The 25,937-nt window shown below is 52.9% G+C and overlaps 1 protein-coding gene across 1 annotated transcript in view; it reads left to right on the plus strand.

Moving 5' to 3' along the window:
* The window catches only part of SNX29 (sorting nexin 29), a 97,492-nt gene that overhangs the window by 21,173 nt on the left and 50,382 nt on the right, over positions 1-25,937 (plus strand). Inside the window, exons 5-13 of the mRNA XM_049768550.1 lie at positions 1,222-1,402; positions 1,805-1,875; positions 2,872-3,120; positions 4,151-4,523; positions 9,081-9,202; positions 11,995-12,070; positions 13,575-13,657; positions 16,346-16,409; positions 17,198-17,326. Of these exons, the coding sequence (XP_049624507.1) occupies positions 1,222-1,402; positions 1,805-1,875; positions 2,872-3,120; positions 4,151-4,523; positions 9,081-9,202; positions 11,995-12,070; positions 13,575-13,657; positions 16,346-16,409; positions 17,198-17,326 (1,348 nt within the window). The remainder of the gene's footprint in view (positions 1-1,221; positions 1,403-1,804; positions 1,876-2,871; positions 3,121-4,150; positions 4,524-9,080; positions 9,203-11,994; positions 12,071-13,574; positions 13,658-16,345; positions 16,410-17,197; positions 17,327-25,937) is intronic.

A 25,937-nucleotide genomic window follows, 5' to 3' on the forward strand; every position in this document is an offset into this window, starting at 1 on the left:
AGCAGGGAGGGCATTTGCCTTGCACACTGCTGATCTGGATTCAATTCCTGTAGTGTCCCATAGGGTACCCTGAGCCTGCCAGGAGTAATTTCGGGCCTGGCCCAAGATTAAAACACTCTGAAACATCTCTTCTCATTCCCTGGGTGCTAATTCTTTTCCTTTATTTATTTATTTATATTTAAATTTTTTTCCTTTTTTTTTTTTTTTTTTTGGTGAGGGGTGCACTCCATGCCTGTACTATTGCCCTGACCCTGATGTGTTTGTTTCTTTTATTATCATTCCTGTTTCTGTTTTGGGGCCCCACCTGGCTGTGCTCAGGGCTTACTCATGACTCTTATCAGAGGTCACTCCTGGGGCTGCTCAGGGGATCCTGTAGGTGCCTGGGATTGAACCCAGGTTGACCGTGTACAAGGCAAGTGCTGTACTCTTGTGTTGTAACACCCCTGCCAGGGTTGGAGGATTATTTGATTTATTTACTTTTAGTATTTTGATATTTTTGGGCCATGCCCGGCCGTGCTCAGGGATTACTTGTGGCTTTGCATTCAGGAATCACTCCTGAAGGTGCTCGGGGGACCATATGGGATGTTGAGGATGGAACCAGTCAGCTATGTGCAAGGGAAGAATGTTCCAGTCGTTTGGCCCCAGGAGTGTGTGTTTTATTTTGATCCAGAGATCAGCCCTGATCAGCAGAGATCAGCCCTTCTCAGGGATGCTAGGAACAGAAACTCCAGTTTGGAACGTGAAGAGACTTTTTGTTTTGTTTTGGTTTTTGGTTTTGGGCCACAGCCGGTGATGCTCAGGGGTTGCTCCTGGCTCTGCACTCAGAAACCGCCCTCTAGCAGGCTCAGGGGATCATATGGGATTCTGGGAGTCGAACCCGGGTACATCCTGGATAGGCTAAATGCAAGGCAAATGCCCAACCGATGTGCTATCATCACTCTGGCCCCTGGAGATGGTTATAAGCAGAGACTGATTCTCAGAGATCAATCAGTACTAAGCTCAGTACTTCCCCTCCTGGCCCCATGGGGGCTTGTTTTGAGGTGGGGGCAGTCGAGGGAGGAAGCTGAGTCTGTCAGACTGACTTGCCCAGACTGGTCCCTGGTAGGGATCCCTGGGGCCTGGGGGCTTTTCCAGCTGCTGGGGTGACTGGTGGGGCCCTGCTGTGTGGTCCCTGTGCCTTCCCTGCCACCCTCCTGCAGCTGTCCTCGCCGTCCCCTGCAGAGCCTGTGTTTTGGTTCCACGTGAAGGAGCTGCTCAGCAAGCACGAGTTGCAGCGCTTCGCTGCCCTGCGCCACATCGCCTCGGATGTGGGCCGTGGCCGCGCCTGGCTGCGCTGTGCCCTCAACGAGCACTCGTTGGAGCGTTATCTGCACATGCTGCTGGCCGACCGTGGCCGGCTCAGGTACCCACGCTATGAGGGCACGGGATGGGGTGCTACTCTCACCTGTGCATGCTCAGCTATAGGGGTCAAGGTGTGGCGGGTAGATTCTCTCCTTCTCACTGGTGCACACTCTCGGCTGTACATGCTCAGGTCTGGGGATCTAGGCAGTGACTGTGGGGGTCCCCCTCTTTGAGCTCTAGTCTGCCTAGCCATGCAGGTTAGGTGCAGGGATGAGGCTGGAGTCCCCCTTGTGGAGGATGTGGAGGTGGAGCAGACTGTTCGGCACCCTTTGTGAGGCTCCTCCACTCCAGTCCTGGGGCACTGCCGTCTTTGAGCCTCCCAGGATAAACATGGGGAACCCCTTGGGGGAGCTGCCAGTGGAGGCAGTTACACCATTCAATTTGGTCCCTGTCCCCATGGCAGCACCTTCTACGAGGACTGGTCCTTTGTTATGGATGAGGAGCGTGCCAGCATGCTGCCCACCATGGCGGCGGGTAAGTCGGGCCATTGGGGGGCTGAGGCTTAGGGATGCAGCAAGAGCCCCAGAGGTGGGGGACCTGTTCTGTTCCACCCTTGCCAGCAATTAGGCCTGTCCTGTGAGCTCTGATTCCTTCCTGACCTCTAAGGAGGGCAGTGTCTGGTCTGTTTGTGTACTAAGGGGTTTATGCTTGCCCTACGGGTCAGCTGGGAGGGTAGACCCTGAAATCATATCCCCCTGAAGCTTACTCCAGAGCAGGCCTGAGAATGGGGGGTGAGCCTTCATCTACTCCCCTGCCTAGACAGCTAGGTCAGTCCATTCATAAGCTGCTGGACTCCCCAGTGGCCGCATCTGCTGGGTGGTGACTTGGGCAATCTGACAGGGGCTGGTCCTCCTGGCCCTTCCCACTGTTTCTCCCTGGAGATCCACTGTTCCACCTTTTTTTTTTGTTTTTGGGTCACACATAGCAGTGCTCAGGGATTACTTCTGGCTCTACACTCAGAAATCGCTCCTGGCAGGCTCGGGGGACCATATAGGATGCCAGCATTTGAACCACCATCCTTCTGCATGCAAGGCAAACGCTTTACCTCCTTGCTGTCTCTCCGGCCCCTGTACCACCTTCTTAGGGAAGGCGCTGAGGCTCAGAGGGGCCAAGCTTGTCTCAGAGTGGGGTTCCAGCTTATGATGTTTGACCCCAAAATTTTTGCCTTTGCCCCACCCTGGCTGGATTTTCAGACCCCAATGTCCCTGTAGATAGTTGGGAGTCTCTCCAGATGTGATTTGTATGCATGGAGGGTTCTAGGAAGTGGGGAGTATCTGAGGCTACTGACACTCCCAGTCTTCCCCATACCCAGGTCTGTTTTGTTTAGTTGAGGCCACACCTGCCAGTGCTCAGGGTTACTCAGGGTTCAGTCTTGGTGGGGCTCAGGGGGACCCTATGGGATGCTGGAGATCGAACCCAGGTTGTCAAACACCTTACTTGCTTTACTATCTCTCTGGCCTTCGTGTCCAGGCCTGAACTCCATCCTCTTTGCCATCAACATCGACAACACGGACCTCAACGGGCAGAGCAAGCTGGCGCCCAGCGTGTCAGAGCTGCTCAAGGAGTCAACACAGAACGTCACGTCTCTGCTGAAGGGCTCCACGCAGGGTGTGAGTAGCCTCCTGCGTGAGATCAGTGCCTCGGCACCCGTGGCCATCCTCATCCGGCCCGAGCAAGACACAGACCCTCTGCCAGTCATGTCCCGGAGCCTCAGTGCTGGTAAGCTGGGCTTGGTCTCTGGCATATGCTACTGGGCAGGGCTGAGACAACAAGGTGCCGAGTGCATAGTGCTTGTGACCTGCCCAGTTGAGTGGGGGGAAAATGGGTGCCTGAGTCTGTGGTCCCTGACCTGTGGAGCAGGAATTTCCCAGGACGCAGCAAAACATCAGGCCAGGACACGCCGAGGCATAGCTCAGAGGATGAGGCTGGTTTTCCCCCAGGAAGTAGCCTCTTCCCAGTGCAGCACAATCTACTGATTCAGCTCCATGTTCAGGCCACAGCTGCCTGCTTGGGGCTTGGGTATCATACAATGCCAGGTATGGAACCTGAGGAAGTGGGGGTGCAAAACTGTACTCCTGGGGCCAGCGAAATGGCGCTAGAGGTAAGGTGTCTGCCATGCAAGTGCTAGCCAAGGAACGGACCGCAATTTCTGAGCGTGTAGCCAGGAGTAACCCCTGAGCATCAAATGGGTGTGGCCCAAAAACAAACAAACAAACAAACAAACAAAAAAACCAAAAAAAAAAAAACCTGTACTCCTGCCTCTGAGCTGCCTGGTGGCCCCACTCCATTGCTTTTGATGATTCCCATGTACAGAATCTGTGCAGATTCTGTGCGCTCACCTTTTTTTGTTTTTGTTTTTTGGCCACACCCAGTGGTACTCAGGGTTTACTCCTGACTTTGCTTAGGGATCACTCCTGCCAGGCTCATGGGAGCCTATGGGATGCTGGGGGTCTAACCTAGGTCAGCTGTGTGCAAGACAAATGCCCCGCCCTACTGTGCTACCACTCTGGCCCCTGTGCTCCAATCTTTTTAGCTCTTTCTCTGGTTGCATGGACTTAATTTCCCCCCAAAGGTTTTATAAGAAGCCTCAATTTATCTTCCAGTTCCTGCATATGTGTGTGAGTGTGTGTGTGTGTGTGTGTGTGTGTGTCCATACTGTGCTTCACCATCCTTTCATTTTTCCCTCCTGCCTTTTCTTACCACCTTTCTCATTTTATTTACCTATCTGTTTATTCATTTTTCGAGCCAGATGCGAAAGGCAGAAAGGAGCGTAAGAAGAAGAAGAAAGTCACCAACATCATCTCGTTTGATGACGAGGAGGAGGAGCCCTCCGGAGATGTACCCAGGAAGCCGCCATCGTCCAGGGAGAGCCCAGAGGAGAACTCAGATCGCTCCTCCCTCAACATATCCTCGGCGCCCATCGAGAGTCCCTTTGGGCCACATTCCAACGGCAGCCAAAGCAGCAGCTCCTGGAAAACAGACCCGCTGTGTCCCAATGGGGAGTTTGGCTTTCAGAAGCTAGACGTAAAAAGCATTGACGACGAGGATGTGGATGAGCCTGATGAGCACTCATATGGGAGCACGACGGGCCGGAAGTGCACCAGCCCCGCTGGGTCCCCCAAGTGAGTTCTCTGTGGCTCTTTGGGTTTGCTCTTTGTTGTTTGGGGAGCACGACTCAGGGGTGCTCAGGGGTCACTCCTGTGGAGGCTACAGAGACCTGCCACATGGCAAGGCAAGTGCCTTAACCCTAGTTCTTTCTCACCCCCAAATCTGGAGATTTTATTCTTTTGATCTGTTCATTATTATTATTATTATTATCATCATCATTATTATTATTATTATTATTGTTATTATTATTATTTTAGTTTGCTTTTGGGTTACACCCAATGACTCTCGGGTTACTCCTGGCTATGCGCTCAGAAATTGCTCCTGGCTTGGGGGACCATATGGGATGTCAGGGATTGAACCCAGGTCTATCCTGAGTCAGCCGTGTGTTAGGCAAACACCCTACCGCTGCACTATTACTCCAGCCCCTAATTAATTTTTTGTGTGTTTGTGCCACACCTGGTGTTGCTCAGGGGTTACCCATGTCAGGAATCACTTCTAGAGGGACTCAGGGAATAATATGGGATGTTGGGGGTTGAACCTGGATCAGCCACGTGCTTAGGGAAATGCCCTCCTTGCTGTGTTATCATTTTGGCTACTGATCTGTTTTTTTAAATTTTTTTTTTTTTTGGGCCACCCCTGGTGGTGCTCAGGGATTACTCATGGCTGTCTGCTCAGAAGTAGCTCCTGGCAGGCACGGGGGACCATATGGGACACCGGGATTCGAACCAACCACCTTAGGTCCTGGATCGGCTGCTTGCAAGGCAAACACCGCTGTGCTATCTCTCCGGGCCCTTTTTTTAATTGTTTGTTTGTTTTGCTTTGTTTTTGAGCTACATTTGGCAGCATTCGGGGTTACTCTTGTCCCTGTACTCAGAGATCACTCCTGGTGGTGCTTGGAAAATCATGGGATACCAGGGATCAAAACCAGGAGGGTGTGTGCAAGGTAGACACCCTCCCTGCTGTTCTATGCTTTGTCGTCTATTCAGTTTATTTTTGAGAATTTTTGGGCCATGCCCAGTGGTGCTTGGGGGGTCAAAAGCAGTGCCTGGGATTGAACTGGCCACCAGCCCCTATAGATCTGAGGGTAATTTGAGCCTACAGGTAGGCTTTGAAGACCGCTACCCCTGCCCTATGAAAGGGAACTAGGACTGAATGAGCTAAGCTCTGTCTGGTCATCGGCCCATGGGGAGTGAGTGTGAGGCATGCTGGGGAAAGTGATGCATGTTGGGATCCTCCTGGTACTCTTGGTCCAGGACCTATGTTGGCGTCACGGTTGCTTTGCTTTTCTTTGCTGCCAGCGGCTGCCATGGCCAAGCGACTTGACATTCAAGTTTACCACATGGACACATGACACTTGCCTCTGTACACACGCATATACTATCCACAGGCACATGTACTTGTGCACGCATGCCCATGTACATTCTGTGCACGCAGGCCTCAATGTCGGCACCATGCTAAAGTGCCCTTTCTCTGCCTAGCAGCCATGCATGTCTAGGCCTGTAGTTGCATGTGTGTGTCCTGCATGAGTCTCTACACACATAGGGACACACATGTTGCCTGTCTGTAGACACACATGCACACCTTTTCTTGCATGTGTGCTCGTCTGTATATACTTGTCCTTCTGATTCTGTCGCTCAGTATTTATGGGGAAGACCCAGCTCAGGTGAGTCCTGGGCCCAGCTAGTCCAGAGCCTGTGTAGCGGCTGGTGCCTGGGGAAGAGCCGCAGAGACTAGGCCTGAGTTTGGGCCTGAGTCAGGCTGCCTGGGGGAGGTTCCTCTTGGTCCCCGTGATGTTCTAGTGTGGCCTTAAGCAGATTATATGGGGCCTACACAGATGAGGGTGCGGAATTTTTTTTTGTTTTTGTTTTTTTGTTTTTGGGTCACACTCGGCAGCGCTCAGGAGTTATTCCTGGCTCTACACTCAGAAATTGCTCCTGGCAGGCTCAGGGGACCATATGGGATGTTGGGATTCGAACCACTGTTCTTTTGCATGCAAGGCAAATGCCTTACCTCCATGCTATCTCTCCAGGCCTGCGAGTTTTTTTTTTTTTTTTTAATGAGGCGGCTTGGGGCTGCTGTGCTAGCACAGTGAGGAGGGTGTTTGTCTTGCTTTCGGTTGACCTGGGTTCAATTCCCGGCATCCCATATGGTCCCCTGAGCCCCCAGGAGTGATCCTTGAGTACTGAGCCAGGAGGAACCCCTGAGTGCCTCTAAGTGTGGCCCAAAAACTGAAGAAAGAAAGAATAAAAAGGATGTGCTGAGGTCCCATGTGGGTCCTAAGTGCACCCAAGGGCTCTCACTGAATTCCTGCTCTGCATCTTGAGTTGTACCCTCCGCCTTAGGTGTGTGGGGTGTGTGTGTGTGTGTGTGTGTGTGTGTGTGTGTGTGTGTGTGTGTGTGTGTGTGTGTATTCTCTCAGAGTCACTGATCTTGTGGAAACATTTAGAAAGGTGTGAGCTGCTGGGGCCGGAGAGATAGCATGGAGGTAAGGCGTTTGCCTTTCATGCAGGAGGTCATCGGTTCAAATCCCGGCGTCCCATATGGTCCCCCGTGCCTGCCAGGAGCAATTTCTGAGCCTCCCAGAGCCAGGAATAACCCCTGAGCGCTGCCGGGTGTGACCCAAAAACCAAAAAAAAAAAAAAAAAAAAGAAAGGTGTGAGCTGCTCTCTTATCTGTGTGGCTGAGCTCACCCACTCCCCTGGGCCCTAAGCCTGGGCTAGTTCTGTTTCATCTCTGGACTCTCTGTGCCAGGTTTGCTGGCTGCCCCCAGCCCTCTGCCTGCTGTGCAGCATTGTGATGTGAGTCAGAGCAGAGAGGGGCAGGGGCCTGGCCCTTCACAGCCACTGGGCCTCCTGAGGGTTACAGACAGTCCCTGCCCGGCCTGGTGTGGGATCTCAGCCGAGCACCAAGCACCGTGGGACAAAGCCGAGGAGCCCATTGAGTAATTGTCTCTCGGGACTCTGAGCTCTGTGTGCACAGCCTGGAGGGACCTGGAGGGAATGCTGGGGGGCTCAGAGGGACCACATGGCTCAAGATTGAGGATCCCCAGGACCCCTCGGAGACTCCACGACTAGTTCATCTGTTCAAGGCAGCCCAGATTTGCTCTGGTGTCCCGCCCGAGACCTCTGTTCCCCACCAACATGGGTGTGCTTGGGTTTGGCTCAGAGGAGGAACGTGTCTGTATGGGGGGGATGGGGTTTCTGCCTCCTCGCCTGCTGATGAGAAATGGGGTGGGCCGGCCCCCAGCCTCTAAGGAACGAGGCAGGATGGGATTTGGCACTGTATTGGCTGAGAACAGAGCGAGGGAGGTGTTGGCAGGCCCCTTCCTCAGAGTTGTGTCTACTCCCCACAGCTCTCACCTGTGATCCAGGATGGAGGGGGATCATATGGAGACATCTGGATGGGCCTTTTTTGCAACATAGCATTTGGGGTGCATGTAAAGTGGGGATTGGGGAGGCACTCATCCCCTTGACGGAGGGCGTGGGGCCACTCTCGGGGGACAGGGACAACACACGTCCATTTCACAGTTGCTGTTCTGAGTAATGCACAGTTGGGCCCTTAGCCTGTGTGTGTGTGTGTGTGTGTGTGTGTGTGTGTGTGTGAATTTACATGATGCTTTAGCACTTCCAAGGCACACTTTGAAGTGAAGGAGAAATGGCAGGTATGAAACCCAGTTTGGATGTTTACTCTTTTTTTGTTTTTGTTTTTTTTTTTTGGACCACACCCAGTGACGCTCAGGGGTTACTCCTGGCTATACGCTCAGAAATCGCTCTTGGCTCGGGAGACCATGTGGGATACCGGGGATTGAATCCTGGTCAGTCCTGGGTCAGCGCATGCAAGGCAAGAGCCCTACCACTTGCGCCACTACTCTGGCCCTGGCTGTTTACTCTTGACCCTGGGAAGAGAAGATGTGGAGGAAACAGATGGGGAGGAGAGGGCTATGCCAGAGTCCTCCCTGCCCTCCTCCATCCTCACTGGGATGGTACCCATTTCCTTTGACCTCTGGCCCATTTTCTCCAATGCTCCCTCCTAAGACTGCATTTCACCCCATCTTTTTTTTTTCCCTTAATTCTTTCTGACCTTCAGTCACCCCTCCTGTCCTCCCTGCTGACTGATTTTGGTACCCAAATCTTTGTTGTTGTTGGCAGTACTTTAGGGGTTACTCCTGGCTCTGTGCTCAGGGATCACTCCTGCCGGACTCGGGGGACCACATAGGATGCTGAGGATTGAACCCAGGTTGGCCACGTGCAAAGAAAATGCCCTCCCTGCTGTGCTGTCACTCCGTCCCCTCAGCTCACCCTCCTAGGAGCTGCTGAGCCATACCTAGGTGGAGCCACAGACAGGCGGACATGGCCAGACCTTTTGGTGCCGTTCCTGCTTCAAGTGACTCCCAAGGTGTCTCGTCCAAGACTTCAGCAAACAGCATGGCCCTCTGCATTGGCTCCCACAGTCTGGGCTCCCAGCCACCCAACCTCATGGATTGAGGTCGCAAGGCTGCCCAGGAAGGAGCACTGAGGGGGAGCCCTGTGGGTGATCTGCCTGCCTGCCACTCATTTGTCTCCTTCCCACAGGCCACTGGACGGGCCCCCCTGCCTGGCCCCCATGCATGGCTGGGCCCCCCTGCAGGTGCTTCATGGCGACACCGGTGTCCTCTTCCCAGTCAGCAGCATCGGCTCCTATGATGACACTTCAGGTGTGCGGGGGCTGGGGGTCCCCTGGAGGGAGGCAGGGAGGGAGGGAGGAGGGCGAGGAGGGACACAGGACAGGAGGCTGCTTCTGGCTCATCCTCTGAGATGAGCAGGAGAAGGTTCCAGAATTTTCACTCCCAAAACCCCAACCCCCTTGGCAGCTAGTGGGGGTGGCTGGGCCAGGAGCCCCTTTTCCTCAGACCTGTCCTCTTTTCTTAATTATTTGTTTATTTATTTGGCCACATCTGGTGGTGCTCAGGGGTTATTCTTGTCTCTGCGCTCAGGAATCGCTCTTGGCTTGGGAGACCATATGGGATGCTGGGGTTCAAACCCGATTCCAACCTGGATCAGCAGTGCAAGGAAAACGCTATACCACTGTGCTACTACTTCGGCCCTGCATTTTATTTTCTTTTCTTCCTTCCTTCCACCCTTCATTTTCTTTTATTTTCTTCCTTCCTTCCTTCCACCCTTCTTCCCTCCCTCCCTTCCTCCTTTTCTCCCTCCCACCCTCTCTCCTCCCTCCCTTCCTTCTTCCTTTCCTCCCTCCCTTCCTCCCTCCTTCCTTCCTTCCTTCCTTTTCGCCCTCCTTCCTTCCCTTCTTCCTCCCTCCCTCCTTCCTTCCCTACTTCCTTCCTTCCTTCCTTCCTTCTTTCCCTCCTTCCCTCCCTCCCTCCCCCTTCCTCCCTCCCCCTTTCTCCCTCCCTCCTTCCTTTCTCCCTTCCTTTCCTCCTTCCTCTCCTTCTCTCCCTTCCCTTCTACTCTTCTTCCCTCCTTCCCTCCCTTCTTCCCTCCCTTCCTCCCTCCCTTTCTCCCTCCCTCCCCCTTTCCCCTTCCTCCCTTCCCCCTTTCCCCTTCCTCCCTTCCCCCTTTCCCCTTCCCCCTCCCTCCTTCCTTTCTCCCTTCCTTCCTTCCTTCCTTCCTTCCTTCCTTCCTTCCTTCCTTCCTTCCTTCCTTCCTTCCTTCCTTCCTTCCTTCCTTCCTTCCTCCCTCCCTCCTTCCCTTCCACCTTTCTTCCCTCCCTCCCTCCCTTCTTCCTTTCCTCCCTCCCTCCCTCTTTCCCTCCCTTCATTCCTCCATCCATCTCTTCCTTCCTTCCTTCCCTACCTTCATCCCTCCATTCATCTCTTCCTTCCTTCCTTCCCTCCTTCCTCCCTCCCTCCTTCCTTCCCTCCCTTCCTTCCCTCTCTCCTTCCTTCCTTCCTCCCTTCCTTCCTTCCTTCCTTCCTTCCTTCCTTCCTTCCTTCCTTCCTTCCTTCCTTCCTTCCTTCCTTCCTTCCTTCCTTCCTTCCTTCCTTCCTTCCTTCCTTCTTCCCTCCCTCCCTCCTTCCCTTCCTTCCCTCCCTCCCTCCCTCAGGAGTTACTCTTGGCTTTGCACTCAGAAATGATTCCTGGTGGGGCCAGAACAATAGCATAGCAGTATGGCGTTTGCCTTGCAAGCAGCCGATCCAGGATGGACGGTGGTTTGAATCCTGGCATCTCATATGGTCCCTGGAGCCTGCCAGGAGCAATTTCTGAGCCAGGAGTAAACCCTGAGCACTACCGGCTGTGACCTAAAAACAAAAAAAACAAAAACAAAATTATTCCTGGTGATGCTCAGGGGACCCTAGGATCAAACCTGGGTTGGTCACATTGCAAGACAAATGCCCTCTCTGTTGTTCTATCACTCAGGCCGCACTTCCTGGCATTTTCTGTAGCCCTAGGGGAGAGCATGAGGGTAGTGGCTTTGCCTGGGGCTGCCAACATCCTGCTGGGCTGAGATGAAGTGGAAGCCCACCCTCCCCCAGTGAGTCTGCACAGGGCACCCTCACGCTTGTCTCCCTGACACCCCCACTCATCCCCGGCCAGGGCACAGCCCTTGGGTTCCAGGCTGTGACTCCGAAGTATGGGGCGCTGCCGCCCTCTGCTGTCCATCTTATGCCACTTCAGGATGGAGTGGTTGTGTGGCCTGAAAACAAAATCCTTTAGCTTGGGGGTTGTGACAGGTACCAGCAACTTTATGGGGGTCCTAGAAGGTTCAAGGGCAAAGAGATGAAGCAGGAACATGGGCTCTGAGGATGCATATGATATTTCTGGGGAGAAGCACGAAGACCCAGTGTACAGAGAGAGGGATTTTATATTTTTTTAAAATTTTTTTGGGGTGGGGGTCACACCTGGCAGCGCTCAGCAATTTCTCCTGGCTCTATGGTCAGAAATCGCCCCGGGCATGCCGGGATTCGAACCACCGTCCTTCTGCATGAAAGGCAAACGCCTTACCTCCATGCTATCTCTCCAGCCCTGAGGGATTTTTTTTTAAGAAGAGGTTTTTTTTTTTTTTTTGGTGGGGGGGAATATTGGGTTAAACCCCACTGTTCTTAGAGGTGACTCCTGGGCTCTGCACTCAGGAATAATACTGGCAGTGTTCAGGGACACTATGGAATGTTGGGGAGTAAACCTGGCTCAGCTGCTTGCAAGGGAAGCTCTCCCCGTTGTGCTATCGCTTTGGTTTCTTTTTTTTTTTTTGTTTTTGTTTTTGGGCCACACCCGGCGGTGGTCAGGGGTTACTCCTGGCTGTCTGCTCAGAAATAGCTCCTGGCAGGCACGGGGGACCATATGGGACACCGAGATTCGAACCAACCACCTTTGGTCCTGGATCGGCTGCTTGCAAGGCAAACGCTGCTGTGCTATCTCTCCGGGACCTCACTTTAGTTTCTAATGGCGACCCTAGAATATAGGCTATTATGATTTGTCCCCTGGTGTGGCCTGCAGGGAGGGACACACAGGCAGGGAGCTGACTTCTCTGTGCCTTTTCTCTGCACAGATGTGCCGGTTGGAAGCCTGGAGAATGGAGCTGGACTGGGTGAACTGGTTGTCCCGGGGCCCGGGCTGCGATCTAGGTGAGTGTCTGGGGTACAGGTTGGCTGGGGCTGTGAGGTTGGCTTCTGTAGTATTAATTATGTTCAGAGGCTTGGGGGGGGGCACACCAGCTGTGATCTCTACCAGCCTATGTATGTAATGTGTGTGAATGTGTATATCCTCTCTGTGTGTACATGGGTGGATAAGGGTGAGTAGTGGTATGTATGTGTGTGTGTGTGTGTGCGTGTGCGTGTGTGCCAGTGCGTGTGTGCCACTGTCTCCACTGTCAGTTTCCACATTGCACAAGGTTCAAAGTCTGAATGAGGCTCACCCCAACTCTGCCAGAGGGACTCAGAGGCTGGAGCCCCCCGGGTCTGATCACTTCTCTGCCAGCGGGTCAGTGCGGGAGTTTGTGTGTTGTGTTGTGTGTTACATGACACAGCTCTGATTTCCTGACAGGACTCAAGCTTGTCTCGCGCCTGACCCCCTCATGTTTCTCCACCATGGAACCCCCTTAGTGGAACCTGGGAACACAGGCAGGCTTTGACCCCGGGCAGTGGGCCTTTCCCCTTCAGTGCTTGACTTTTCTGGTTTGGGGCCATCCAGCTGTGCTTAGGGCTGACTCCCAGCTCTGCACTCAGGAGGGATCACCGAGTATTTGGAGAACCATCCGGGGGTGTGAGAAATATGAACTGGAGTAGGCAGCTCTTGACCCCCCTTTCCGATTGTCCTGGCCCTCAGCGGTATTTTATTTTATTTTATTTTATTTTATTTTATTTTATTTTATTATATTTTATCCTATTTACTTCTTTGGCCATACCTGAGGTTACTCAGTAGTTACTTCTGGCTCTGCACTCAGGATTCACTCCTGGCAGTTCTTGGAGACCATATGGGATCATGGGGATTGAGCCCAGGTTGACCACGTGCAAGGCAAACACCCTTCCTACTGTCCTATTGCTCTGGCTCCTTGAGGCCTTTTTAAGCAGCAAAATCATCCACATAAAGCAAAAAGACTGGGGCCAGAATGATAGCACAGTGAGGAGGGCATTTGTGTTGCACATGACTGAACTGGGTTTGATTTTTGACATCCCATATGGTCCCCCCCCCTGAGCCTGCCAGGAATTATTTCTGAGCACAGAGCCAGGCAGGAGTAACCCCTGAGCTCCACCATGTGGGTCTCCATCAAACAAAACAAAGAAGAAAAAAAAATCACAAGAACGGACAGTTTGCCCCATATCTGGCATGTCTCTTGGGGGGCAGGAACAGTTAGTTGCCTATGCCAGCCTCAGCCCTGACCTCAGCTTCCCCTCAGCTCCCTGGAGCCTGAAAGCTTCATCCTTGTCCTGAACTGATTCCTGGCACCTGCTCCCCTGACCCAGGGGTGCCCTTCAGTCGATTTTCCTCTGGCCCTTCTGGTGTTTTCCGAGGGGTACAGGGTCCCTACATGGGACTACATAGGCCTACATGGAGTCCTGAGTTACCTCTGCCTGCATGTGCTCCTTGGTCTTCTGGGTGCTCATGGCCCCTGCCCTGTTTCTTTGCCAGTGTGGATGCCAGCTCCCCAGGCCCGGGAAGCGCTAGAAGCAGCCTGTTGCCATCTGCTGTGGCGCCGGACTCCATGACCATGAGTAAGTACTCCTGAGCTGTGCCTGCCACTGGGTGTGTATGGGAGGGTTGTGTTAGGGACCAGCTGTGGGTTCGAGGCAAGCTGGTACCCACTGGGCAGTGAGTTGGGGACAGTGCCTAGTTCTGGGTTGGGCTGGACTTTCTCCCCTTTTGTCGAAGTGTTCGGGGTCCTATGTGGAAATCACTTCTGTTCCCAGGATGAGTGCAAGCACCCCCTCTCACTTCCTCTTTAGGAAAAGCATTAGCCATAGAGCCCTGAAATGAGATCGATGTTGCCCTTAAAAAGAAACGGTCCACCTCGGCCAAATGGATTCCAGATCTTTTCTCCTGCCTCACCTTGGGTCCAGCATGGCTGCCTAAGCTCAGCCCTCTCATTCGTGTTCCAGGTGGAGGGAAGGAGGAGGGGCCTAGCACACTGGCTTTCACTTCCTCACACAGAATTCTGGGTCTAAACTTGCTGAGGAAGGAGCCATCCGCCATTGCCTCTGGCTGAGTGACTGTGTTTTCTGCCGTCCCAACAGAGGCAGAATTGTGGGTGTCGGTGGGGGGGGGGCAGGGTCATCTTGTGACAAGAGTCTCATTCCAAAGTGCTCTCTGGGTCTGGCACATCCCTGGGACCATGTGGTCTGAGAATCTCTGGGAGGGGCTCTGGGTGCCTGAGCACCTCAGGCAACAAAAACTACAGGGAGATCTGGGCCCTGTTCACAGGCAGTGTGTGGGAGTTTGGGGAAGAGTGTGGGAGTGTCTCCCATGGCCCCTCCAACAGGATAGGCCCTTCCTGGGTCCACTCTGTCCTGGGCCCTGAGCTGATCTACCTGATCCTCTGTCACCCACATTGGTCCTGGCTCCAGCTTCAGTTCCTGTTGGGGGGCTCCCTCTCAGCTTGGGCCTTTTCCCTTTTCATCCCCACCTGAGAAGCAGGGGACACTCAGGAACACTTGGAGAAGAGTGAGCAGGCTGCCCAGGGTGGGGTGAGCCTGGCCAAGCTCCAAAGAGGCAGGCACCCTGGTGGATCTGAGTGTGGAAGTCAGATGGTGGTGCCTTCCAGGAAAACCCCTTTTCGTGAGCACCCAATCTTATCTGATGAGGGGAGGAGCCTGAGGGGACCAAGATGGGGTGCTCTGGACATGAATTGGGAGTCCTGTGTGCCCCAGAAGACGCTGTGAAGAGTCTTCTAGAACCTTCTATGCTATTGGCCCTGAGATGCCCACCCTCAGCCCTGGCCCCGGGAGATGACTGTGTTTCCAGGAACTGGGGTCTGGCTAGTGCTTCCTCCCCGAGTGCCCCCCACAAGACCCAGCTGCTCTGAACCTCACTTCTGTGTCTGGAATCTGCAGTCTGTCTGGGGCTCCCCCTTCCTTGCGGCTGGAAGGACCTGCAGCTTGATGCCACCAGGGGGCACCAGGGCCCTTTCTCTAGCCCTCAGCTCAAGTGATGAAAGCTGAAGCCTTGGTTTGATGGTGGCGGGGAGCACTCCCTTCTTATTCCCTCGGGTACCTCAGCCGACCCTCCTGCTGAGAGGGCGCCCATTGGGGGAGAGGCACCTTTAGTCTTGAGTCTGTTTCACACACTTCCCCGTCTTCCTGCCTGTTTCTTCCCGGCACAGCGAGCCTTACTGCCCTCCTCATTGCCCTGGGGTTCCTCCAATGCAGGGGTACAGTGTGCAGTGGGAGCATTGGCTCCCAACTCCGCTGGCCTGACCCCTTTACGACTCCTTCCCTGCCTCTGCACATTCCACACCCCCCCCCCCCGGGCTTGCTCCCCACATCCTCCTCCTGTCCTGGTCTATGGAGCAGCCAAGGGGGATTGGGGTGCTCAGGTCTGTCCACATGGAGAAGGTCTATGGGCTCTCCTGGGTTAGGGGGAACTTACATTCTACTTGGTCTCCCCCTTGCCTTGCTCTAACTCTGTGGCCAGACTCAGGGCCCCACTTCTGGGCAGGTGGTGATGTCTCTCCACCAACCCCATGACCTTGTCGCACCTGAAGGTCTCCCGGGGAGCTGAGTCCTGCCTGTGCCCCCTTGGCTGCTTTGTCCCATCCTGGGTGCCTTTCTAGGGGACATATTGAGGCTGGGAAAGCTGGCAGGATTTGGTTCAGGACCAAGGACAGAGTCAGGGCTCTCTGCTGCCCCGGCAAATCCCTGCAGGCGTGTGGCTCCCTGTGAGATGAGAGACAGGTACAGTGCAAGGGGAGATGAGATAGGGGAGATGGAGACAGGAGGGAGACTGAGCCTGGGGCACATGAACCACCTCTCCAGCCTGGCATGTGATCAGTGGGCATTTGGGCGGCTGAGGGGAGACATCGCACTCAACCCTCTGGACTGTCCAGGGGATTCACAGGTTTGGGCCATGACCGGGTGTTGGGGAGTGTGGGACAGTCCCTGTGTACAAGGGTGGTGGGTGGTGATACTGGGCAGGAGAGTGGGGACTCCCCACCCCGCAGGGCCCCTTGTGGACTCAACAACCTTACAGCCGCCTCTGCCCTGGGCCTGGAAGTCAGTGCCAGGCTTGAGTGTCTGTGCCCGTGTGTGGGTCGGGTGGGTCGGGGTTTAGCTGAGCCTGGGGTGCAGCATGAGGGGGCACCCAGCAGGAGGGTTGTGTCCCAGGACCCAGTACCCTGCTCTTCCCCTTAGGGGACTCCTGAAAGGGACACGGGGCCCTGCTGCAGCCCCACTGTGTCTCTTTCCTAGGTGAGCTGCGGCAGGCGACTGTGGCCATGATGAGCCGGAAGGACGAACTGGAGGAAGAAAACAGGTACGCAGGGTAGTGGCATGGAGGGAAGGGGAGTCCCATGGGATCTCCCATGGCACCAACAACCTGGGCAGACAGACACACATGTAGACACATATATACACCATCTCTCTCTCTCTCTCACACACACACACACACACACATACACACAATCACTCACTGCCAAAACAGTGCCTGTGAGAGGCCCAGGCTTGTTCTCACCATGTACAATAAGTCTCTGTGGATTCCCTTCCTGGAGAGAGGCCCCCCCATCATGTGTCAGGGGCCCAGCACCCAGTGACCTCTCCTGACCCCAGAGGCCCCCAGGCCTTAGGGGTGGGGAGCGGTGGAGGGGACCATTGTCTGCGGTACCTTCCGGTCTTATGGGGCCCCTGTCTTCGAAACTAGCTGTGTGGTGTCCTGCAGGCGAAGTCTCTGCAGACCCAAGTCTGGAGTGCAGCTCTGGGGTCCATGTGGTCCTTTCTGGGGGACAGACACACTTGGGAAGGCTCATGCCTCTCAGACCAGGCCTGCAGGCACATTAACGATGACAAGCTTCTCTGGCTTCCTGTGAGACTAGTGTGGGGATGTGGCTGAGTCCTGCCTTCGGCTCTGCGTCCCATGTTTCCTGGTCACACCCCTTTTCCCCGTGAGAGGGGTCTTGGGGTCTCAGCTCTGGTGCAGAGGAGCTCGGTCCTCCGATCTCAGACAGGGCAAGCCCAGGCTCTGCTCCACACAGGCCTTGTGGTGCAAGAGGGTTCCAGGCCTGCTGTGAGGGAGAGCTCGGGGCTGAGTGGGTCCCCATTTCCCAGGTCCCTGCGAAGCCTGCTGGACGGTGAGATGGAGCACTCGGCGTCACTGCGGCAGGAAGTGGACACGCTGAAGCGGAAGCTGGCGGAGCAGGAGGAGCGGCATGCCACCAAGGTCCAAGCATTGGCAAGGTAAGGGCACGGGCGGGGATAGAATCTGCACTTGGTTTTAAATTTGCAGTGGGAATAAGACCTTAAGTCCTGGGGCTGGAGCAGTAGCACAGCGGGGAGGGCATTTGCCTTGCACATGGCTGACCTGGGTTCGATCTCTAGCATCCCTATCCCAAGCATGCCAGGAATGATTCCTGAGCTCAGAGCCAGGAGTAACCCCTGAGCACTGCCAGGTGTGGCCCCAAACAAACAACCCTCCCCCCACACCACCAAAATGTAAATTTCTCAGGATTCGGAGTCACCCTTCAGAGAACATCTCTGCAGCCGCATGGGTCAAGATGGGAAAGGGTCTCAGGTTAGACTGGTGGAATACTGAGTATCAGAAGGAGTGGCTCAACTCCGAGGGTCCTAGGCTTGTTGGGTGGAGGGGACCTGGTCAGGCTCCAGGAAACAGAGTGCCTGTCTCGCTGTTTAGCTGCCACCTGTGCTCGGTGCCTGGTCAGACACGGGCTGCAGTGAATTGTGTGTGTGTGTGTGTGTGTGTGTGTTTGGCAGCCTCGGGGAGGGGGTTCAGGAGAGTAGGAGGGGTCTGGGTGTCCCTGCTAGCTTGGGCTGTACTGTAAGGAAAGGGCTAAAGCAAGTGATTTCCCTTCCTTCCTTCCTCCCTTCCTTCCTCCCTTCCTTCCTTCCTTCCTTCCTTCCTTCCTTCCTTCCTTCCTTCCTTCCTTCCTTCCTTCCTTCCTTCCTTCCTTCCTTCCTTCCTTCCTTCCTTCCTCCCTTCCTCCCTTCCTTTTTTTAGGGAAAGGGCTAAAGCGAGTGATTTCCCTCCCTCCCTCTTCCTTCCTTCCTTCCTTCCTTTCCTCCCCCCCGCTGAGCTGCCTTTTCCTTCCTTCCTTCCTTCCTTCCTTCCTTCCTTCCTTCCTTCCTTCCTTCCTTCCTTCCTTCCTTCCTTCCTTCCTTTCCTCCCCCCTGCTGAGCTGCCTTTTCCTTCCTTCCTTCCTTCCTTCCTTCCTTCCTTCCTTCCTTCCTTCCTTCCTTCCTTCCTTCCTTCCTTCCTTCCTTCCTTCCTTCCTTCCTTTCCTCCCCCCTGCTGAGCTGCCTTTTCCTTCCTTCCTTCCTTCCTTCCTTCCTTCCTTCCTTCCTTCCTTCCTTCCTTCCTTCCTTCCTTCCTTCCTTCCTTCCTTCCTTCCTTCCTTTCCTCCCCCCCGCTGAGCTGCCTTTTTCTTCCTTCCTTCCTTCCTTCCTTCCTTCCTTCCTTCCTTCCTTCCTTCCTTCCTTCCTTCCTTCCTTCCTTCCTTCCTTCCTTCCTTCCTTCCTTTCCTCCCCCCTGCTGAGCTGCCTTTTCCTTCCTTCCTTCCTTCCTTCCTTCCTTCCTTCCTTCCTTCCTTCCTTCCTTCCTTCCTTCCTTCCTTCCTTCCTTCCTTCCTTCCTTCCTTCCTTCCTTCCTTCCTTTCCTCCCCCCTGCTGAGCTGCCTCTGTGACACAGGGCAGTCCCATCTTGGACATTTGCTCTCTCTTGTGAGCCCAGCTCCCCTCTCACCTTTGCCTTTCCAGCTGGCTCACTGGGCAGCAATTTCCTAGTCCTGACCCTATAGCCTGGGTCTGAAATAGAGGCTGCAGGAGGGGCCCACAGCACGGTTGATGTCACAGCCCGCAGGGAGCAGGCCGGGAGAGAACGTGACTGTCACTTCTGGTGACATGGGCACTTTGCAGCGTCTCTTGCTCATTCTGGAAGGTGTATTCAGCGGTTGAAGGAGGTGCGGACCTGAGAGACAGGCCCCCCTCAGCTCCTGGTCCCTTGGCAGAAAGGGGCTGTTTCCAGCAGGGGGGCCGGTGGGCAGACTTGGGACTGGACCTAAAGAGACAATTAAAAAGGACTCATTCAGTGTGGCTCTGGTGAGCTGGGTTAGCTCCTCGACAACACAGGGTCCCCTGGCAGTACTTGTGAGGCCCATAAATAAATAAACAGGCACAGCTGGGAGGGTGCCTGCCTTGCAGGGGGCTGACCCGGTTTCAATCCTCGGCCTGAGACCTCCAGAAGTAATCCCTGAGTGTAGAGCCAGGAGGAAGGCCTTAGCACCACCAGGTGTGGCCCCCAAACAAACAAGAATAAGTAAATAATGAAAGATAATCAGCCACACAGGGTGGAATGCCTGAGCCTGCTTCACCCGTCTGTCTGTGCATCTCTCTGGCCCACAGGTGAACTTTGAAAATTGTAGCTTTTCCAGAAAGTTTCCTGGAGGCAAACCCGGTGACAGGAAGACAAATTGGTGAGGCTTTGTCTGAAGCCAATGGAAGGCAGCTTGTCTTCAGGGCCCAGTTCTGCCCACTGCTCACTGCTTGTTTAGAGCATGAATTATGAAGATAATTTCCTTCTCCTCCTCTTTTTCTTCTTCCTCCTCCTCCTCTTCCTCCCTGGGAAGGTGAAACTGCCCAGAGGAGTCTTAGGACTTTAGTTTAAAGCATCAAAAACAATGAGATCTGGGGCTGGAGCAGTGGCGTAGTGGTAGGGCGTTTGCCTTGTGCACAGCTGACTCAGGACAGACTGCGGATTGATCCCCAATGTCCCATATGGTCCCCCAAATCAGGGGCGAATTTTGAGTGCATAGCCAGAAGTAACCCCTGAGTGTCACCGGGTGTGGCCACCCCCCACAAAACCCAAGAAGATCTGAGGCCCCTTTTTACCTTTACAGACTTAGACATACAAATCAATGGACGTTTGCTTTCCTCAGGTTCCTCCTAAGAAGATTCTGGAAGCAGGGATGTGTGTGTGGATTTTGGGGTGTGCTTGGCAGCCATCCCATGGTCCTGGCTGCAGACCAGAGTGTGCATGTATTTGAGTGGGGAATGAAGGGCCCTGGTGGGGCCTGAACCCTGAACCCTCTCTGCCAGTTGCTAGGGGCTTTCTGATCTCTGTGGGGGGCACCCAACGAGGGGAACTTTCCCTGCTCTGGCCCCCTAGAGAAGTTCTTTCTTTCTCGGGAGCCCGGGAGCCCCTTCCTGAGTGTAGTCTGCCTGGAGAGATTTCTGGAAGCTCATTTAAAAGCCCAAGCACAAATTTGTTCTCCCCTCAATAACTTTGTGGGTGCCTTATAAGGTGTAAATATAATGCAGAGATTAGGGGGCTGCACATTTAATGGGGACCTGCGCTAAGTCTGAATGCCACGAGGTTCTCTCCCTACTCTGAAAGCAGTGTCCCCTTCTGGAGAGGTTTTTCCTCCTCTTTTTTTTTTTTTTTTTGGGGTCATATCCGGCAGTGCTCAGGGGTTACTCCTGACTCTACTCTCAGAAATCGCTCCTGACAGGGTTGGGGGACCATATGGGATGCCGGGATTCGAACCACCATCCTTTTGCATGCAAGTGAACACCTTACCTCCATGCTATCTCTCCGGCCCTTTCCTCCTTTAAAAAAAAACTTTAGTTATTGATTGATTGGTTTCCAAGCCACACCCAGTGGCGCTCAGGGGTTACTTCTGGCTCTGCACTCAGAAATTGCGCCTGGCATGCTGGGAGCCCCACATGGGATGCTGGGAATCGAACTGGGTCCCTCCCAGGTCTGTCGAATGCAAGGCAAATGCCCCACCACTGTGCTGTCTCTCTGGACTCAAGGTTTTTCCGCTTTGGTCTGCGAGGTGATGGTGGTGCTGGAGAATGATTTTCTAAGTGGCAAATATATTTTAAAAAAGAATCTCAAGTTTTTGGGTCCTCATGGGATAAGGGTTAGTAAAATAGCCCAAGTGTCCTGTCTCCTTGAGTCCTAGGGAAAAAAACTAAAACCCTTAATTCTTTTCGTTTACCGCTCAAGTAACTTCTAAAGAGCGCTTGGCTCGGGCATAGTTCTTTGGGGATTATGCTATTTTTAGGGGTGCTATTCAAGGATGGGCTAAGCTGTCGCTAATCTGTGCTGGGCTATGTCGTAATTCACTGGGATAAACCCCCCAAAATACAAAGTTCCTGTTCAGGGTGAGGGACTTGTCATGGCCCCCATAGCAGGAAATAGGGCTTTTAAGGAGGTAACTCATGGAGATCAGATGAGGTCGGGGTAGGGAGGAGTGTCCACTGTCCAGCATGAGCCCCCCATGGGGGTGTGAATTCTGAGGCAGCTCCCATGAAGGTGGCAGTTTGTGGACTGAGGGGGAACCAAGCCTGGAGCCAGGGAGAACCCAGGGCCCATCTTAACCTCTTGGGTTTCTTCGTTGAGTTTTTTTTTTAAATTTTGGTTTACACTAGCAGTGCTCAGAGGTTACTCCTGGCTCTGAGCTCAGAAATCATTCCTGGCAGACTCGGGGGACCATATGGGATGCTGGGGATTGAACTTGGGTCTGTCCCGTGTTGTTGACCACATGCAAGGCAAATGTCCTACCACTGCTATTGCTCTAGCCTCGGTTTTGGGGCTTTTGGGCCACATCTGGTGTGGAATTTTGGGCCACATCTGCTGAGGCTGAAACCCAGGGTTCCCTCTTGCAAGTCCTGGGCTAGGCCCAGTGAACCTGTTCTTGCCTTGTTCGTGAGTCTCTGGAAGAGCTTATGGGCTCATCCAAGTCAGCCCTGAGCACTGCTCCCAAATCCACTGTGACTATCCCCTGCTGGCCTCAGCTGGGGCTCGGTGTAGCAGTCTGGTGTTTGGTCTCAGTTTCCCACCAGCCCTGTATGTACAGCAGCTGCTCCTTGTTCTTGTTTTCAGACCCAATTCACACATTGTACAAGTCACCCCCCAAAGAATGCCTGCTGTGCAGTCGTTCGTATTTTTATTTTATATTATTTATAATTGTTATCTCATTATTTATTTAGCTTTGGGGGCCACATCGGCGGTGCTCAGGGGTTACTCCAGGCTCTGCTTTCAGGAATCACTCCTGGCAGGCTCAGGGACCACATGGGCTCCGGAGTATTGAACCCAGGTCTAGCTCATGCAAGGCACATATATTTTAAAATAAATTCTTTTTTTTTTTTTTTTTTTGGTTGTTTTTTGGGCCACACCCATTTGACGCTCAGGGGTTACTCCTGGCTATGCACTCAGAAATCGCCCCTGGCTTGGGGGACCATATGGGATGCCGGGGGATCGAACCGAGGTTTGTCCTATGCTAGCGCTTGTAAGGCAGACAGACACCTTACCTCTAGTGCCACCTTCCTGGCCCCTAAAATAAATTTTTTTTTTTTTTTTGGTTTTTGGGCCACACCCGGCAGTGCTCAGGGGTTACTCCTGGCTGTCTGCTCAGAAATAGCTCCTGGCAGGCATGGGGGACCATATGGGACACCGGGATTCGAACCAACCACCTTTGGTCCTGGATCGGCCACTTGCAAGGCAAACGCCGCTGTGCTATCTCTCCGGGCCCTAAAATAAATTCTTTAATTGAGTAGTTACTGTGAGATACACAATGATAAAGTTGTTCATGATTGAGTTGGCAGTCACTTCTAATTTTTTTTTTATATTTTTTTCATACTCAATTTTTTTTTTTTTTTTTGGTTTTTGGGTCACACCCGGCAGCGCGCAGGGGTTCCTCCTGGCTCTATGCTCAGAAATCGCTCCTGGCAGGCTCGGGGAACCATATGGGATGCTGGGATTCAAACCACCGACCTTCTGCATGTGAGGCAAACACCTTACCTCCATGCTATCTCTCTGGGCCCTACCCCAATACTCAGTTTTTTAAATAAATTTTCTAATGAATCACCGTGAGATACTACAGTGTCAAAGTCCTTCACAACTTTGAGTTGGTGCAGTCATTTGGAACATATTGTGGCCCCCTATTGGTTTCCTCAGTGGGAAAGGAAATGGGTGAATTCTCTGTCAAAGTTCCTGAGTCATCCTGGCATCTCATGCTCATCTCTTGCCAGGGCTTGTCACATGCAGCAGCTGTTTAAGCTCCCCAAACCCCCCAGTTCTCACCCCATCCTGGGCATGGGGATCTCTGCCTGCTTCAGGCTAGTGGTTGAGCTGGGACAGTCCCAACAGGACTCCTGTCTTTAGCTTCACAGGGTTGTCCCGTGTTGTCCATGGTCCCGTCTTTACCCTCCCTATGCTGCTGGTGTTTCCCAGGGGGCGGATTTTGGGGGTTCCTATCAATAACATAGGAATGTTTTTTTTTTTTTTTTCTGTTCCACCTTCTCCCCAGCATTGAATCATTCCTCACTAGGAATGTTATGAAAAGCCTTTTTTTATCCAATGTGGGAGGTTTATGAGAGTTTCTCTTGGGGTTTTAATTTGTGTCCCCCTAATGAGTGATGCTGTTCAAGTGTCTTTTGATATAATTGTTTAAGGGTTGCACCTGGTGGTGTTTAGTGCTGACTGCATAGTTCGGACCAGTGCTGACTCTTGGCTCTGCACTCAGGAATCACTCCTAGTGATGCTTGGGGGACCATATGGGAGTGCCAGGGATCAAACTTGGGTCAGCCACATGCAAGGAAAAAACTACCTGCTGTGATATTGCTTTGACATGTTCAGCCTCTTTTCATGTGCTTATTATCCACTCTATCTTTTTTTTTTTTTTTTTTTTTTGGTTTTTGGGCCACACCCTGTGATGCTCAGGGGTTACTCCTGGCTATGCGCTCAGAAGTTGCTCCTGGCTTCTTGGGGGACCATATGGGACGCCGGGGGATCGAACCACGGTCCGTCCTAGGCTAGCACAGGCAAGGCAGGCACCTTACCTCCAGCGCCACCACCCGGCCCCATCCACTCTATCTTTGATGCATTGTCCCAGCAAACATTCTCCCCCCCATTTCATTTTTCTATTAGATTTTGAACCATACCTGGCCTTGCTCAGAGTTTACTCCTGACTCTGCGCTCATGGGTCTTTCCTGGTGGGCTCTGGTAAGCATGTGGGATGCGGGGGATCATACCCAAGCTGGCTTTGTGCATGGCAGTGCCCTCCCAGCTGTCCTGTCACTCTGGCTGCTCCCTCACTCCCCAAACCCATTTTTTTGAATTGAAGAGATTTTTTTTTTTTGGTCACACCTGTGATGCTCTGCACTCAGAAATCACTCCTGGTAGGCTTAGGGGACCATATGGTTTGCCAGGATTTGAATTACTGTTTATACTGGATTGCTGAGTGCAAGGCAAACGCCCTACCGCTGTGCTATTTCTCTTACCCCGAATTGAAGTTTGTTTGTTTTTTTTTTTGGATCACACCCGACAGTGCTCCGGGATCACTCCTGGCTCCATGCTCAGAAATGGCTCCTGGCAGGCTCGGGGGACTATATGGGATGCCGGGATTTGAACCACTATCCTTCTGCATGCAAGGCAAATGCTCTACCTCCATGCTATCTCTCCAGCCCCAATTGAAGTATTTTTTTATGTTAATTTTTGACCATTCTGTCTGTCTGTATCTTGGATACAAATCCTTCAGCATCTACATGATTCATAAACATTTTCTCTCAATTGGAAACTTGTCTATTCATTCTCTTGACAAATGCTTCTCATTAAACAAATTCATTCCTTTTTCCCATTATAGAAAAAGCTTCTGGTCATATCTAAGTAAACTCCCAACCCCACAAAGGCATAAAGATATTCTCAATGGGCCAGAGCGATAGCACAGCAGGGAGGGTGCTTGCCTTGCTTGTGGCCAAACGGGGTTTGATCTCCGGCATCCCATAGTTCCCCTGAGCACTGTCAGAGTGATCCTTGAGCTCTGCTGGCTGTGGCCCAAAAAAAAAAGTTCTTAGAAGTTTTTCTGTTTTACGTGGATCTGGATCTGTTGCAATAGGTTCTTTCTTGTTTGTTTGTTTTTGTTTTTGCGCCACACCTGGCGGTGCTCAGGGGTTACTCCTGGACCTGTGCTTAGAATTCACTCCTGGCAGGCTCGGGGACCATATGGGATGTTGGGGACTGAACCTGGGTCCATCGCAGGTCGGCTGCATGCAAGGCAAATGCCCTGTGCTATGACTCCAGCCCCCAAATAGGTTTTTTATAGGGTGTGGGCGTTAGCAGCAGGTTTTCCTTTCTTGTGAGTGACCAGTTTGCTCACAGGTCTGTGTGGGGTGGACCACCTCACTCCCAACTGCAGCTGAACCTTTGTCAGGCATTTCTTGGCTGCCTCGGTGAGTTTATTTCTGGCCTCTTGTTCTGCTGTCTTGCTCCGGGTTTATCTTTTTGCCTGTGCTACGTTCCCTGATTGCTGCCGCCTGATATGAAGCCCTAAAATTGGATCGCATACGTCTTCTAAATTTGTGCCTCTTTTTCAGAACTGTTTTTGGCATTACAGTTTCTTTCCCTTTTCCTCTTGCATTTTAGAATCGGTCCTTCTACATGTCACTGGGGGCCGGAAGTGGGGTGGGGAGAAACCAAACTTTGATTGGGGCTTGTGAAATCTGTAGGTCTTTGATTGTCTTTGATTATTGGCATCTGGACCATTTTGAACCTCTCAAACCCTGACCCTTTGGTGGTGGTTTCACTTTTTTTTTTCCGGGGGTGGTGGTGGAGGGAAGGCTAGTACCAGTGCTCAGGGCTGACTCTTGGCATGGTTCAGGGAACCATATGAGGTGCTGGGGATCAACCCAAGTTAGCCGTGTGCAAGTCAAGCACCTTCTTGTACTATTTGTTGTTGTTGTTCTGGCTCCTGGAATTTTTATTTTATTTTAATTTAATTTAATTTTGGCCATAACTGGTCATACTTGGGGGTTACTCCTGGCTTTGCACTTA

The sequence above is a fragment of the Suncus etruscus genome, chromosome 2, assembly GCF_024139225.1.
Source record: "Suncus etruscus isolate mSunEtr1 chromosome 2, mSunEtr1.pri.cur, whole genome shotgun sequence".
In the NCBI taxonomy this organism is placed as follows: Eukaryota; Metazoa; Chordata; class Mammalia; order Eulipotyphla; family Soricidae; genus Suncus; species Suncus etruscus.